At 44.1% G+C, this 17,194-nt stretch overlaps 1 protein-coding gene across 1 annotated transcript in view; it reads right to left on the bottom strand.

The window, feature by feature from the left end:
- Positions 1-2,162: 2,162 nt before the first annotated feature.
- AR (androgen receptor) overlaps positions 2,163-17,194 on the bottom strand; it is a 184,605-nt gene continuing 169,573 nt past the window's right edge. The window contains exons 5-8 of the mRNA XM_064574170.1: positions 15,296-15,440; positions 10,423-10,553; positions 9,408-9,565; positions 2,163-8,796 (exon numbers count right to left, since the gene is read on the bottom strand). Coding sequence (XP_064430240.1) covers positions 8,641-8,796; positions 9,408-9,565; positions 10,423-10,553; positions 15,296-15,440 — 590 coding nt within the window. The 3' untranslated portion in view covers positions 2,163-8,640. The remainder of the gene's footprint in view (positions 8,797-9,407; positions 9,566-10,422; positions 10,554-15,295; positions 15,441-17,194) is intronic.

Here is a 17,194-nt window from a genome sequence, read left to right as displayed (position 1 = left end):
TAAGCTGGTGTTTTAGGGCTAGTCCATTGCCACAAGTCCTAATTCACTATATATATATATATATGTAATTTTTTTTTTTGGCCTGGATTCATGTGAAGAATGTTTGGGCTAGATGCTAAGACCCCTTCTATCTCTAAAAGGCAGCAATTATCGATCAAAAGTTAGCCTAATCTTGTCTGAGGGATGGATGTAAAGAGGTTGGGGGTGGATTTGATAAAAAGTCCCAGACTGGCCTGGCCTGAGGCATTTAATAGGCTATAAACTCATGAAAGCATGGACCGTGGCTTGCTTAACTCCTAAGTATCTCTGCTATTTATGAGTTCATCCAAATGGTAAACAAATTATTTCACTTTTGAGCCCTTTCCCATCAATCAAGGGGTTGACAGCATTGATAACACAGGACTCAATTGTTGTTTTGACCCTGTGCTCTCCAGGTATTCAGTAAATTTTTCTTGAGTACAAATATGGGGATTTTAGTTCCAAAACTACGCGTTCCAGGGATAATGAAACGCCCATTCCTTTCCCCTTTTATGTCATGATTAAGAAAGGCGTTACTGTAGTTTGCAATAAGCATGGTTTCCATATTGGAAGGGGCTTCCCATTTCGTCTAGTCTTATTCCACATCTTCAAATACACTCATTTTATAGATGAGAAAACTAAGATCTAGAAAAAGGCAGAGAGCTGCCCAGGACCATATAGCAAGTGAATCAGCAGGTCAGAATCCTAGCTATACACTAGCTGTATGACTATGAACAAGTCACACACTGGACTCTGGATTCCAGGCTCTTTTTAAAATCCACCAGATGTCATTGTCTCCCTGACCTCTGTGCTTTGCTACACCTTGGAAAATTTATGGTGGAAGCTAACTACCTTGTTACTTTAGGCAGGGACTGAGTGGTAAATAAAACCAAGTAGGGTGGCTGTTAGACCACTCTCTGTAGGTACAAGAGAAGAGAACTAAGCAATGGTGGTCAGAGGGGTCTTCTGGAGGCAGATTCTGACACACGTAACCCACAAACGTACGTATTCTCTATTATTTAGACACACACATCTCCCAAATCTCTTGTTTTCTTCTTCTCTCCGTCAAGCATTGTGTTCAGGAAAAATTTGAGAAATCCATCCACTCTGAGGGGGTCAATGATAAATACATCTCAACTTGGGATCCTTCTCAGGGGTTCTCACATTTTAACAGGGAATGAAGCAAGAGCATTTGTCTCACCAGCTGGGTCCCATACATTCTTATTGAATCTCTAGCCTGGCCCAGGAGAGAGGCATTGTGACAACCCCTGTTACAGGTGAGGACACTGAGGCACAGAGTGCTTTCATACTGTTCCTTAATGCATGTCACACCTCATTGATGGTCTGTATCTTTAGCTCAGAAATTCAACTTGGGATCTCATGTTGGTATCCAAACTGGGAAGAGACAGGAGGCCACTTTGCCCAAACCTTTAAAAACCTCAAAGAAAGCTGGTTCAGATTTTACTTGGGTGGCCAAGGACGGTATGGCTCTTGAAAAACAGTGAGAATGTGAACATGTGAACATGCCCATTCCTTATCTGAAGCTTGGCAAGAACTGGGCAGTGAAGCTCCCAATCATTTTATGTTCCCATAAGGATGAAGATGAGGGTAAACAGCTGGGTTTTGTGTGCCTTTCCCCTGTTTGACAAGCTCAGGGTTTTTGATGAGAAGTTGTAATGGGTCATCAGGGTCCATCTGTGCTTTCTTAGCCCAGACTCTTTGATATTTTGGTGGTCCCAGCTCAACCTATGCTAGGACCAACACAGGACAAATTTATAACCCCTGTGCAAAGATTTTTTAAAATATGTGAAAATCAACATAGCATAAAAGGCCACTGGGCATGATACCAACTCTTGACTTCAATAAAGACAGCCAATAAAAAAAGAGCTAATTAAAAAAACTCTGATGACATTCCCTGAAATTTTAGATGGTTTTATGTTTTAACAAATTAAGAGTGGTGATAAGAGGACATTAGCAGCTTTTCTCGAGTCTCTTTGTTAACAATAACTTGAGCCTGCAGCCACAACAGGGGCCACAGCCAAGTTTTAACCAGCAGACCAGCAAGCCAGTATTTTACACAATGGATGACATTTCTGAAAGCAGAGACAGAGACAAACCCAGAGTCACACATGTATTCCAACAAACAAGTTTCTGCCATTTTTAATTGTATTTAGAGCAACAAAAGATTCCAAGATTACAAAAAGAAGAACACAGCACTAGCGCTTGGGGCTGGTCCTGCTACCCAGTGGAGGCCAAGTGCCGCTGTAAGAACTGAAGCCCCATCAAAAGAACTTCCAAGCAAAATTAATGTTTTTTTTTTTTTTTTTTTAAATCTTTATATGATGCTTTCTTCTTTTTTCCCTCAACATTGAAAGTTAATTCTTACATCTGGTTACATTGTCTGCTCCTTCTTGCTGCCAAATTAATCTCAAGGACAGCACAAGAATGTCACATCTGAGGCACTCCCTAATCAACGTTCCAGTCTAGGGGAAAGCAGAAAGGTGTCACTGAATGGTGAGGGGACTCTTTTTTTTTTTTTTTTTTTTTTTAGCCTGGGTTATCCCAATGGTGGCTACTCTCAGCACCTGAGTGGCTTATGGAATAGGACAATCCCACAGGCACTTCACTGCAGGACAGTTAGCACCAAGGGCTAAGGATGGGAAAGACTGCAGGCCTGGCCTGCCTGCAATGCAGGGAACAGAGTCCCAAAAGGTAAAACAGCAGCCAGGGAGGGGGGCCACCAGAGAAGCAGCAACATTTTAGGAATTTCTTTCTGTTGGGATACATATGTGTTTCAGTCTTTGGTGGCCAGTGGAATCTGCAGCCATATGACAGACAGCCTCATGAATTAGTGCATGTGGAGACTGTTTTAGGCTACAGGGGCTACTCAGTCCATAGCTCCTCATTTAATTTTATAGAAGGCTAAGAGACAGGTGAGGTAAGGAAAGGGATCAGCACCCCCACTATACTGAATTGGGGTTGGTAACCAATCAATGCATATTATTTTTTGGCTTAATCGAATGGGGATAAATCAAAACTGCATCAAAGGCCATTTTTCCCTTTAAAAGTCTACCTGCCAAATTGAAATACTTATCACTAATTTCTGGGTGCAGGAACATTCCAAATTGTTACCTCAGCCTAAGCATCTGAAGAGGAGGAGTGACTAATGTGGAATTTTCTGCCTTCACCTAGAAATGGTTTAAGGTTGGGAGGCTCTGGGCAGCAGACCCCAGTGTCAATTTCTTAATTGAAGAAAAACATCCCTACCCAAGGGCAGAGATGGACCTGCATCTACAGAGATACAACTTCTAGTACACTGACAATTTTTTGACAGATAAAAACACATTTTCATTGTTGAAATCTTTACAGAACATATCCAAAACCAAAATTAGAGCACACAAGACACCCAGTAGCAAGAGCACCTCAATCGTAGGTGAGTGGATTGTGTAAAAGATGGAGCACTTGCTCCAGGTTCCCAAGTGCAGGAAACTGCCCTTTTCTCACAAGGATGGTGAAGAACAAAGAATGTTTCTCCTTCTTCCAACGCTCAGGTCCCATCAGGGGTCCATCGGTTAATCATTTGGGTGGGCCTTTGGCCCCAAGTCTGGGCCTTCTCTGTGGGAAATCCCAGTTGATTCCAATGAGTCTTCACCACCCTTTAAACATTCATCTGTCTTGGGCTAGTAAAGTGCAATACATCATGTACCCTATTCTTTTCCCCCTCTGCTCCTCTGTTAGGCCTGTGGGTAAGGCCCCAATAGAGGCAGAGATCTCTTCGTTATCTGATCAACCCACGTATCTTTTCCATTCTGAGAGAGCTTCCAAAATGTAACTGTAGCCTCTCTTACAAGTACAGGGTATCAGTTATGACCTGGAACCAAGTATAAAGGTGCAGAGAAAGATAAAGCTATCAGAACACATTATATCTATACATATATAATTCAATTTTGAAACATGGATACAAATACTCATTTACAATATATTTCAACCTTCTGCCTTAAACCCAAGAGAACTTTTTGTGCCGTCCAAAGTGGGCAGAAATGAGAATTTCTGCCTGCTGTCCCTCTAGTGCAAAATCGAGTCCTTTAAATGCTCCCCTTCTCATCAAGGGCTTCACATCTTCAGATACGCTAACACGGGCACTAGCAAACACAGTGGCCAAGACAGCTCCGTTTCCAACCATGCAACAATGGAGCTTTAAGAATTTGCTCAGCAACTACTAGAGAAAAGGAAAGCTAGTTTTGCTTATAAAATCACTTAGTGAAGGACCTATAAACCCAGTTTTTTCAAAATTATCTTCCACTTTTCTAAGCATTTATATTGTTGGGGGAAACACCCACCAAACTCTTACAAGTCAGTCAACAACAAAGTCCTGTGGTCTGTCTTTGGATAGTTGACCAAAGAGGCACTAATGCTTGTTCCCTCCCTGCTCTTAAATTTTGGTATCTTAGCAGATACAGTGTAATCTTTGGTTACATAATGTGATGCTTTCATCTGTCTTTAAAAAAAAACACACACACACACACAAAAACAAACTGCTTTCAAAGATTTTCAAAGAGATTAGTGGTGAGAAACAGACCTGCCTATAAAAGGCAACAGGGGTAGAAACTTCCTTTTACAAGAAAATGCACATGCTAAATGACTTATTTTGACCCTAAGTTTGGGATTGAATCCTGTGCTTAAGCATTCCTGGTTCCCATGACCCCTTACAGGAGGTTGAGCACAAGACCACTCTTTTGGCCCAGTGCCCTCTCACCTGGGCAACTGGCACAAGATAATTAGTAGTCAGCCTCTTGTCTCCCCAGAGCCATGCAGGCATAGTTACAGGGCTGTCTGGAGAGAGTCTCATGAGGCGCAACCCTGGCACAGGGATGGAACGGGGTAGACGGGAGTGGCTTGGGCTTTTGAGCCCTGCAGAATTATCAAGAGAGAAAAGAGGGCAAGGCCAAGTCTGTGCTGTGGCTAATGAAACAAACACTTAGAAGCTACTTGAAGCTCAAAGTTAGGTCATCTGTGTAGTGTTACTATCACGTGAATGATGAAACTACTTTCTCTTAAAGTGCAAATAGAATACTTCTTGCTACATAGGCCTATATGGATTTAGAAGTAGCGTATGGACAGAGAGGGACTCTAGCATCAGCACATTGTTTCGCAACCTGGAATCACCTCAGCAACTATCCAAAGGACAGGGCAAAGCATTTTTTTCTTCTTTTTTAGTGCCAGTGAACATACATAAAAATATGTGTATTACCGATTTTCTTTTTCAAAGATATATGACAGAATCCTTCAGAAAATTCCATTCTCATGAGAAAAATAATGAACTCTCCAAGAACGATACTGTCTGTGGCACAGGAAAGCTATAGAACAAAGAACCCAACCCCTGTTTCAGCTCAGAGGCCAAGCCTGGGAGAGCTGCTCAGTGACCAAGAGCTGAAACTGCCACACGACTCTTTTCTTTGGCCACAGAGTCTGCGGCTCTGGCGGCTGTCTCCCGTGTAGCACAGATGGGGTCTTGTCCCTGGTGCTCCTTCGTTTTCTCTTCCTCGCTCCATCCCCATCAAGCACTGCAAACCGCTTTAGAGACAGTTACCATGACTTGCCTGGTGAGTGATCCTCATCTTTCAGCTCACCAGGTCAGTGGATCGAGGTGGCCAAGGCTTCACGGGTGAGCCACAGTGTACCAACCACATCAACTGTTTGTACAGCAGAGCGCATGCCAAATGAGACTTCTGTCAGTTACACTGGCGAGCACATCAATGACCAAAAGAAAAAAAGAGAATCCCCCTTTTATCTGTAGGAGAACAAAGCCAAGCTAAAATCTCCTTCACTCACTGAAACCCCAGGGCGAAAACACTAGGCCTACAGCCTTGTTTAGGCCATTTTTCCCTAGTCTTGCCATTCAGAATTTCAGAGTAGTTTAGTTGTTGCTGTTTTTAATTTACACTGCTGTTTCACTGATTTTTGGCTTTTACAAATGCAAAACATATATATTCACAAAGACAAGAGTCACAATTGGGAAATCCATAAAGGTGAAAAATTTGGTAGTCAGAGAAATAAAAAGGAGAGCGTCTAGTATTTACAAGGAGAGATATTAGAATGATATAATCAAATCCATGTACCATAAAAGAGGAAAATAATTTTAAAACAGATGTAAAGGAGCTATTAAACTATAGCCTAGTGTAACTGAAAAGAGTGATGGATTTTTTTTTTGTTGTTGTTTAAAACAGCCAGAAGTAATCTCGTAAGCTTACATAAGCCAAATGATGTCCTAATGAAGAAAACCAGGATTTGTCTATCCTACCCCAGAAAGAGAACCTGTCAGTTTTAGTTTTGTTCAGCAGTCTTGGATTGGTATATCACCCATCTTAGGTTCCCCTGTCCCTTGTTATTTAAAGAAGCTGTTTTGCAAGTTCATTTGGCTATTAATATCAGCACAGAAATCAGGGGAGGAAACCCATGTAGATAATAGCGTGTCACTCAGAAACTCTTCTCAATAAGTAGAGTGAACCAACTGAAATGGGCAGCTTGGTAACTGGCCCCTGATTTGTTGAATTTAGCAGATGAATGTAAGACCTAACTGAGGAGGCAGTTGCCAAGACAAGAAAGTAGGAGGACATTGCCCCTGAACTCAGGATTGGGGGACAAAGTCAGCAAAAGAGAGGTGTGCCAAAGGACCATATGAAACCAGTGTCCCAAGAGCACACCCTGAGTTCATGGATGGCAGCCCATTGGAGCCACGCAAACCAGACCTTTCCAAAGGAGGTCATGGTTCTGTAGTATAAATGTTTCAGCCTCCCTCTGGCTGAGAGGCAGCAACAAAGGTGGGGGGTCTGAGTGAGTATGGCCGATGTCAGAGCCCAGAATAAGCAGCAGAGGAGGATGATGGGTAAACCGACCAGATGGTGCCCATCTGGCTTTAGATTTTGCCTTTGAAGACTTTAATTTAGTAGTCAGTCTCCTCTTAGTTTCTTCTCTCTTCTTCCCATGACTTCTGCAGGTGGATATGCTGGGGGGCAAGGACAGCATTTACAGGGTTTCTGGTTCTAGTGCCTTCATTCTTCTCACCCTGGTAATTGAGTTTTCTCTTTAACTGTGACCCGCATAGCCCCATTAGCTGCTCTGAAGGAAGAAGTAGGTATTTCTTCACTTGGTGGGAAGGTATCATCTCTAGGGGACAAGGGCAAGATGTCTGGCTTGTCCAGTCCCATCGATGCCTTCTTTCCGGTTTGTCTAAGGGCTCCAGAGATCTGATAGTTGATGAACGACATTTGGTAAGAAGCCTTTGAGCCTACTGGCATCAAGACTGCTGGCTTGCTAGCCTTCTTGGTGGTAGCAGCTCTTAGCAGAGAGTCTGTGAACATGCCATTTAGGACAAACCTCACCACCATGGCTGTAATACAATCTGGTGAAGTCCAGGCCCACAAAACACTGAAGGGAGGGTAAGAGGGAGCTTGCAGCCACATGGAGTCAGGCAGAAAACATCGGGGTCTTTTAAAGGTAAGGGCAGAGAGTGATCAAATCTTCAGTGCCCTAAGCAGGAAAACGACCAACCCATCGATTCATTTTCCTCTGACTCCAGCCCCAGCCTCTTCCCTGACCTACAAATGGGAAAGCAGACCTGGCTCTGGATAGGGCCTTCCAAAGGGTCAGATCTCTCCTTTCTTTCTTACTGGTCTGACTCTTCAGTGGAAGTGGCCAAGTTTTGGCTAAAGAGAACATTCAGTCCAAAGCTCTTAGAAAAGCTTACTGAAAGTCAATTTGAGGGTGGAGGCAGAGGGTGAGAGAGAAAAAGGATTGGCTGGAGGGGAGGCGTTCACATGCAGACACGTTTTCAAACAAGAAGCACATTTTCAGTACAATGAATTGCACTGCAGTTAAGCAGTCTAGCCGTCAGGGGCCAAGGCTGTGGGCAGGTACTGGTGATCCATCTGTCCTCTTTGTCCTCTCTTAAATCTGTCTCCCCCCTCCTAACTCATCTATGCGGTCATCCTGCCCTCTAATGGCAATAGCCATTGGCAGAAAATAAAGTCTCCCCAGGAGGCTGAACTTGGAAAAAAAAAAAAAAAAGCAGTGACTCCCCATGGGCTTGCAATTTTCACCTTATTCTAGTCACTGTTGGCCTGGTTGGGGGAATTCTGTTTTTCTATTTTTTTAAGCGGAAAAAACCCTACAGGATTTTTGGTTTTAGGAGGGTTGTTTGTTTTGTTTTTGTTTTTCCAGATACTCAGCTCTCTAAACTTCCCGTGGCATTAGGTGAGTAAACTTTTGTGTGGCTGGCACACAGTGCAGTGCTATAAACAAGCACAACTTGACACTGAGCCACATGAGGATCATCACAGATTTAAAGAAATACAACACCATTCAAAGCACAGATAAGAGCCATGGCAGGGAGCAGAGTCTGAAAGTGCCATGGGAGGGTCAGATAGGAAGGGAAAAAAGAGAAAGGAGGGAAAGGGGGGGGTAGTGCAGCAAATAGAACTCAGGAACATCTTCATGACAGACTGTACATCAAAAGAGGAAATTCCCCAAGGCACTGCAGGGAAGTAGTGCAGAGTTATAACAAGCAGAAGATATCTGAAAAGGGGAGTGGAGTGGGGTGAGAAAATGGGGGCTTCCAAAGCTTCACTGCGTGTGGAAATAGATGGGCTTGACTTTCCCAGAAAGAATCTTGGGCACTTGCACAGAGATGATTTCTGCCATCATTTCTGGAAAGTCCACGCTCACCATGTGGGACTTGATTAGCAGGTCAAAAGTGAACTGATGCAGCTCTCGCGCAATCTGTAGGGGGAGCAATGAGAGGGAGAAAACAGGCTTGACCAGGAGTTGGCTTCCGTCAGGCTCTTCCCCCCACCTTTGATTTCTTCCTCCTTCCCTGTCCTTGGTCCTCCCTGTGGATGTGTGCATGTTCGCACACATGTACACTAAATGGTCTCCAGGGAGTTACTGAGGGATCCCAAGAGATCCCTTACACCATTGCAAGCTCTCTGACTCAGGACCTTGTGTTCCTCTTCCCCAGCACATGCACGTGAATGCACACACACACCCACACACCCACACCCCCCCCACACACACATTCTCTTCCTGCCTCTTTCACACACACACACATGATTGAAGGGAGAGGGGAAAAACATTCAGGTCTGTTTTGTCTGCCTGGAGAACTTATCTGCTCTAAGCCCTTTCCCTGAGTCCCAACTGCTCTGTTCTCAACTCCTCCACCTCTTTCACAACATCCAGGGGCAATGTGACCTGTGTTCCTTTCTTCTCCATTGCATTTTCTTCCTGGACCACACTCAAAGCCAGAGGTGGTGCCGGATCCTAGAGGAGCATATGATCACTTAGCTCTATCAACTTGCTTCTCCCTGACGAAGCACCCTCCATCATTTGCTTACAGGTTGCACAGAGTCCAGGAGCTTGGTGAGCTGGTAGAAGCGCCTCGAGCAGGATGTGGGATTTTTTCTCTTGCAAGCAATGATACGATCAAGTTCCTTGATGTAGTTCATTCGAAGTTCATCAAAGAATTTTTGATTTTTCAGCCCATCCACTGGAACTGATGTGGGATGAAGACAGAATGGGGAGGGGAAACATGCCCACAAAGGAGCATTAGACAAAGCATCAAGTTTTCTGACCACAAACTTGACCCCCACCCCCACAGGGAGGGAACCATCTACTTGGTTTCCTGTCAGTTGAAGTCTGTATGCCTGGGTCCTTCAGTCTGCCAGGAAGTTCTAGACAAAAGGCTAGTTGGACCCAATCTGAAGGGCATCGAGTAAACAAAATTTACTGAGCCTTTCCTTTTTCTAGTCTTCTCATCTACACATTTCTTAGAACCTGTGGTTTTATGTTGTCACTGTCCAGCTCTGATTTAGACAATTAAAATATATAGCTTCGAATATCAAATTTGACCTCCTTTTTCCCTCACGGAGGCTAAGATAACATTCTGCTTAGAAGAGACATTAAAGAAACATTACTTGGCTGCCTAATAAACCCTATCTGAGTTGCTCACACAGACCTCCTATTATTGGCAGAAGAGGAAATTCCTTCCAGAGGCAATTCCTTCTGCTCTGCAATAAATATAAGGTGGTCTGTGCCTGTTTCTATGATAGAAGCTATGGAAAAATTCAGAGACCTGCTATAGCCAGCTCCAAAAGCCTTGTTCCAAAGAGAGACTGGAGGTAGCTGGGGATCTAACAGAGGTTGAGTTCTAGCAAAGAAAACAGTCTGAGCCATGAAATTCATACCTGGTAGAAAAAAAGGATGCTAAAGGGAGAGTGGAGGAGGGAGGGTGAACGAAGAAGGGAAATGCCTAGGGGCTGGCTTCTCCCTGATAAATATTTAATGGAAAAAGTAGCTCCCCTCTGAGCCCCTATTGACCCCAGGGGCATTTTTGTCTTTCCAGGCACTTACTAATGCTGAATAGCAGCAGTGCCTTCATGCACAAAAATTCTTGGGGGGTGATCTGAAGCCATCCAAATTCTTGAGAGAGGTGCCTCATTCGGACACACTGGCTGTACATCCGGGACTTGTGCATGCGGTACCTGCAGAGGAGACGGACGGAGAAAGGAAAGGAGTAAGGGAAGGCTTAACAATAAGCTCAGAGAGAATGTCTTTGGTTGCCCTGCCCTGCCCAGGTTCTCCAAGAAGAGCTCGTTGTTTCTCTTGCTGGTGCTTCATTGACAAGGAACAAGGTTCTTCTTCTTCTTTTTTTTCCCCCCAAATCCTGACATCCTGGTAACTACTCATCTTCCCTGGTCAGGATAGGGGTTAGCACATGGAATTTCCAGGTCCCCGTGCCCCTCCTGCTTCCTGAGGCAGAGACAGGAAAGCCTAACCAAATCAACACCATGGGCCAGGCTCATTTGTCTCCCTGACTACAGTTCTAATATCCCAGCTACAGCCAGAGCCAGAACCTGCCTCCCAGGCATCCCAACATGGAGTATTTCTAGGAGTTATGCTTTAGAAATCAACTCCTAACATAAGGACACCAGGATTTCCAAGTGACCACAGTAATTTATCCTGTCAATTCCCCTGTCTCTTGGCATAAATACCATTTCTTTTGCTAGAAATTTTGTCACTTAAAAAAAAAATCCAGGGAAGAAGATTCCCCACTGTCCCTTCACAAAGCGAGTTCCAATACTTATCAAATCAGCCAGGAAGTGTTTCCAAATGTCCAATCTAAATGTACCTTGAAGGGGAGCCTACTCCCTCATATAATGGTGGTTCCTTATCACAGTTCGGGAGTTGTAAACACATGTGAGCTGTTTTCACTATAGTGACTTGTCAACAGATCATCACATTATCGCCTATAAATTATATAGGGAAGTGGCCAAGGCTTGAACAGTTTCTAAGGGGTGAACAACCTCTCTGTTTTATGAGTGGCCATGGCAAGCGCAAGCCTCTAGGAAGATGCACCATCTTCCTGCTATTTGGTTTTCCTGGTTTTCAGCACTTCAGAAATCATGTGTGTGTGTGTGTGAGAGAGAGAGAGAGAGAGAGAGAGAGAGAAACTGATTTTGTATCTTGTGGAGAAAGGAAAGGGCATTTAACACCCACTTAAGTGGTGAAGAAAAAGACCAAGATTAGGCTTGATGTTTGTGGTTTGACATTTTGGTCCCCAAACCACTAGCCTTGTCCATGGACTAAGCAGGCCTGGTACTGGTTGGGTGGAAGCCCAGCACCCTATCTCTGAAAGATCTTGGCTGCCCTAGAGAAAAAGGGAAGGGGGGCAGATGGTGTATTCAATTCAGGCTGGAGACCAGCTAGAAAGAGGAAGTGTTTAGACAGTATCACAAGTCAACTGACCAAAGCAGTGTTGCTCCAAGGTCTTTCACCCTAGAGAATTTTTGAGTAAGATCTGCTGACCCTTGGACCTGATCTGGCTCCAGGCTCTACTGTACTTCCAAGCCTCTGCTGATGATAACGCTGCAGTCTTTTTACCATTTGAAATCATGGTCCTGATGTGGAGGATTGATGTAACACTGCTGCAAGTCCCAGGGACAGAGAAATGTGGGGAAAAAAAAGAAGAAAAAAGGGAAGGCACGGGAAGGAATTCAGAGGGGAAGGGAACAAGAAGGAGAAAGGACAAAAAGAGTAGGGAGAGAGTTAATGGGAAGGAAAGGGAGAAGAGAGTGGAAGGCAGAAGACAAGGGGCAGGAATGGAATTCAGGAAGAGGGCAGAGATAGGTGAGAATAAGAGAGAGTGGTAACAGAAGAGATGAAAATTGGAAAACACTGAGCTCAGTGCTTGGCACATAGTAAGTGTTCAATAAATGACATGTAGGAAGGTGCCATTCTAATACTATTCACCATTCTACAGATGAGAAGACTGAGGTTCAGAGAAATTAGGTGATTTAGTCAAGGTCACACAGCTGGGGTCCAAGCCCATAACCCTCACAACATGTGTTCTCCACAAAGAGGGGAGGAGGAGAGAAGAAAGCAGGGCTGATGACAGGGCTTGGTGTCAGAGAGATCAGGAAATGGGCTGGCTCATAGTCCCTCTCTCTCTCTTTTTGGGCTTCAGTCTCCATATTAATATCTTGAGGAGGCTGGCAAAAATTAGTGGCTGGTACTGGAGTGTACTACCTCCCTAGTGGATGCCAGATATATGTGGGGGAAGTGTGGCCTGTTACAGTGACAGAGATCCTATTGGTATTTAGTGGGCTGGTGCCAGGCATGTTAAACATAAACATATTCCAATATGCAAGAATACCCTACACAATGCCAAATTATTCCTCTGTAAATGTCACCAGCATCCCTGTTGAGAAACATTGGTTTAGATGTTTCTAGGGACTCTAAGAGCTCTCACATGGTGGTTCCTACAAGAGGAAGGGGGGTGCTGTTGTTTCAGGAGCGCTGGGGCTTGATGGGTCTAGGACCCTGCCCGTGCTGGGAGTCCCATTGTGCCTTCTGAAGAGCTACATGGGAGTGGGCCAGAAAGCTGAGAAGGAGTGCCTCATTACTTCCACGGAGGCAGAAAAGGGAATGAGGATTTAGAAAACACCAATTATCATCTTGCAAAGATTCAAGGGTCTTAGGGCTCTGGATGGGGAGGGTGGTGCAGGTGCCCAGAGTGTTAATTCAATCACTGGAGGGCAGCAGGAGAGTAAGGGTGATACACAGGAGAGGGCTTTTAAAGGCCTGTCCCAGAAGATGGCATCTTAAGTAACTCTTTGGAGATCTTGAAACCATAAAGCAGGTTGTGCCAAAAGCCCAATGGTTATTCTTAGCTCCTGGCTACCAGGGTTAGCTGGGTTGGAAGAGGGCAGCTGGGGATACTCATTTTCCCCCATATGGCCTTGCTGTACTGGAAGGAACCAGTAGCCTGTACATTTTATTTTAAGGCTCTTCTGGGTTAGAGGGCTGGAGGGGAAGGAAGGTCAATTCCTGCCCTATCCAAAAGGATTCTCTGTGGTGAGACTAGCTCAAGGTCCTTGGGGAGATTTTTTTGGCCAGCTCCAGTCACATGCTATCGGGGGACCTCGAACAACAGACAGAGAGAAGATTATCACTATTAGGGAAAGAGGATCAGAAAGGTCCTTCTTTTTTATTTCTTGCCTATCATGGGCCAGGCATTTCACATCCATTAGCTCCCATTTTAGTCATCATAACAAACCATTTAAGAAAGTTATATTTTATTAACAGACAGGGAAATTGAAGGTCACAGAAGTCAAGTCTTGCCCAAAGACAGTGATTCAGGAAATTATAGAACAGAGATTTTAGTTGAGGTAAGTGTAATTCCAAAGTCTGAGCCCTTGGCCAAATTCATGAAGGATAAATAGAGCTGGTGGGCAGGACAAGGATTAATTAAATCTGTTTTTAGTTTTTATTTTTATTTATTATTTTTAAAAAATATTATTTTATTTAAATGCAGTTAATTAACATATAGTGTATTATTAATTTCAAAGGTAGAGTTTAGTGATTCATCAGTTGCATATAACACCCAGTGCTCATTCCACCATGTGCCCTCCTTAATGCCCATCACCCAGTTACCCTCATCCCCTACCCCACTTCCCTCCAGCAACCCTCAGTTTGTTCCTGTAGTTAAGAGTCTCTTATGGTTTGTCTTCCTCTCTGACTTCATCTTATTTTATTTTTCCCTCCCTTCCCCTATGATCCTCTGTTTTGTATACTGAATTCCATGCATGAGTGAAATCATATGATAACTGTCTTTCTCTAATTGACTTATTTTGGTTAGCATAATACCTTTTAGTTCCATCCATGCACTACTTGCAAATGGTAAGATTTCATTCTTCTTGATGGCTGAGTAATATTCCATTACACACACACACACACACACACACGCCACATCTTCTTTATCCATTCATCTGTCGATAGACATATGGGCTATTTCTTTTAAGATGTATTATTTATTTGAGAGAGAGACAGAGAGCACAAGTGGGGGTAGGGGCAGAGAGAGAGGGGAAGCAGACTCCTTGCTGAGCGTGGAGCCCAATGTGGGGCTGGCTAGGTCTCATGACCCTGAGATCATGACCTGAGCCAAAACCAAGAGTTGGACGCTTAACCAACTGAGCCACTCAGGCGCCACTTAAACCTGTTTTTAAAGAGAAGAGAAGTGGCTGGGCCAACGTCACATGGCCAGAGAGTGGTAGAACTGCTCCTCCCTGTCATTTACCACCATGAGGCAGTATAAGAGCTGAGAGTTATACAGACATACTTTGAATTCTGTCACCATCATGCCTTGGGTGAGCCACTTTATTTTGCTGAGCCTACTTTTACTCATGCATTAAAAAATATTACCTATAAAAAGGGGAAATCTCATTATCCTGAGGGCTCAATGAGAAAGTATCTAGACTTAGGAAGTATCTAGTATAGTCCTGGCACAGCAGAGCTGCTCGACAAATGGTGACTGGCAGTAGCCCTCAGTGGTAGCAAGGGGACCACAGGAACTTCAGCTCTCACAGCTAGTCTTTTTGCCCATTCCCTGTGTTGCTCAGAGTGAAGGAGAGGGATCTTGACATGAGGTGGAGAAAATCTACAGGACAGGTCAGAAACATGGCCAAAATACTAGGTCTTGGGTGGGAAAGGAATGGCTCCACACCAACCACCATCCCCCTCCACCGCCATTGCTTTCCACCAGGTGGCCTTTCGGCAGGGCAAAGGCACCTCAGGTTGGGGAGGCTGGCTGGAGCCTCTACTGCCTCACCTACAGGTCAAATGGGCTACCCCCTCCCCCACTGTTACTCCCATTATCATCATCACCGCTGACCAGGTCTGGCCAGGATGTTATGTTTATGTGAGTTCTGGGCCCACGGGGACTTACTCATTGAAAACCAGGTCAGGGGCGAAGTAGAGCATCCTGGAGTTGACATTGGTGAAGGACCGCCAGCCCATGGCAAACACCATAAGTCCCATCCAGGAGTACTGAATGACTGCCATCTGGTCATCCACGTGCAAGTTGCGGAAGCCTGAAGATGGGGCAGAGGCAGTGGTCAGACTGAGCGTTGATGGGCTGAATGAAGTCCCAGCCCTCTACTGGGCGGAGAACCTCTGGCACTCAGGCAGCTCCTGAGGAGCCCCAGGGACCATTAATGCTGAGGAGCAGGGGAAGAACAAACTATATGGTGGGGATAATATTCTTTGCTCTCCCTACTTCACTAAGCTACTCAAATGAGATGATGATGGAGGCCAAAAATGGTACTGTCATTTGGAAGAGAATAATAACCTAACACTGGCTGCTTACAATGGATGAACTCTTGTATGTTACTTACATTAACTCATTTAATCTTCACAGCAATCCAATAAAGTAGGTACTATTAGTAAGCCCATTCCATGAATCAGTAAACATGCATGACAGAAAGGTTAAAAACTTGTCCAAGATCATAAGGCTAGTAATTGGCAGACCACGTTCCAAAGCCAAGCGGCCTGACTCCAAAGCCTGTGCTCTTGCTTACTATGCTTTTCTGAAGATGCAGCGTAATAATCACTTCTCCTGTGTGAACAGCACTTTTCACTTTACAAAGATCTTTTCTAGCTATAATCTTAATTGTCCCTTCGAACAACCCTGGGAAATGGATATTATTACATATCGGCATACATTGGAATGCCTTTGATAGCCACTGCCTTCTCTACACCACCTTCAGGCTCCCTCTTTTTTCTCTGATCCTCTTTTGGACTCTCACTTCCTGTCCATTATTTTCTACTCAGCAAGTAACCTGGCTCTGCTAGTTTCCTACTCTGCCATTCCTGCCCTATTGCCATTATTCTACACAAACAAGTGCTTTATGGCCTGCCTCCTTAGACTGATTTCTTGCCACTTCTCATAATTTAGGTTCCAGTTATTCTAAAATGTTTAGTTTGCTGAACACACCATACTTTCTTATGCCTCTGCATCTCTGCTCTCTCTGCACAGGCAGTTGCCTTCGCCTAGAATGCATTCCTCCCGCCCCAGGCTTTCCATCTGATAAATATCTACTCATCTTTCAAGTCTTCACTGAAAAGCTACTTCCTCTGTGAAGCCTTTTCCAACTCATCTAAGCAGAAGACTTAATGATTCTTCTTTTACCTTCTTACTGAATTTTGTGTAGCCCTACAAATTACAGCACTCATTACACAGTACTGGAATTTACTTACGTACCCTTATGTACACTTATGTACACATCTGTCTCCTCCACAAGACTTGTCGATTCCTGAAGACAGGAACCATCCCTTTTTTTCATCTTTTCCTCCCTAGTACATAGCACAGTTCAGATATTTGAGTACACGCCTTTGAAATATTAATTTAATATTTATTATATGTATTAATTTGATAGTAATTAAATGGAATAAGGACCCCCATTTTTTTTTCATTTTACAAAATGGGAATTAGATGATCTCCAAATTATCTCCCTTAGTCTGAGAGAACGGAGGCTCCTAGATGCTACTTCCACAATACCACACAGGTAGGACAGATGTAGCTATACACTTCTGGAAGTTTTGAGACAGTTGGATGTTTAGAGAATCACCTCAGGGCTCATCTCCTACCAGTACCCTATTTCTCTTTTCCCCAAAAGAGCCAGAATTATCTGTTTGTATTGCTATACATCATTAGGAATGCTTCCATGAATTTAGATAAAGCTTCTAACTTTCCTGTTGATCACCTAATTTAAGTCTCACAATAACCCTGGAGGGTAGACAATGTGACACTCATTTTGCCAACAAAGATTCTGAGGGCCAGACAAGT

This window comes from Mirounga angustirostris, unplaced genomic scaffold, assembly GCF_029215605.1.
Source record: "Mirounga angustirostris isolate CCGP_5_RB_7025 unplaced genomic scaffold, mMirAng1.0.hap1 SCAF_11, whole genome shotgun sequence".
Lineage (NCBI taxonomy): Eukaryota > Metazoa > Chordata > Mammalia > Carnivora > Phocidae > Mirounga > Mirounga angustirostris.
Note: the sequence above shows the minus strand (reverse complement) of the source record. Positions and strands in the feature narration are given on the sequence as shown.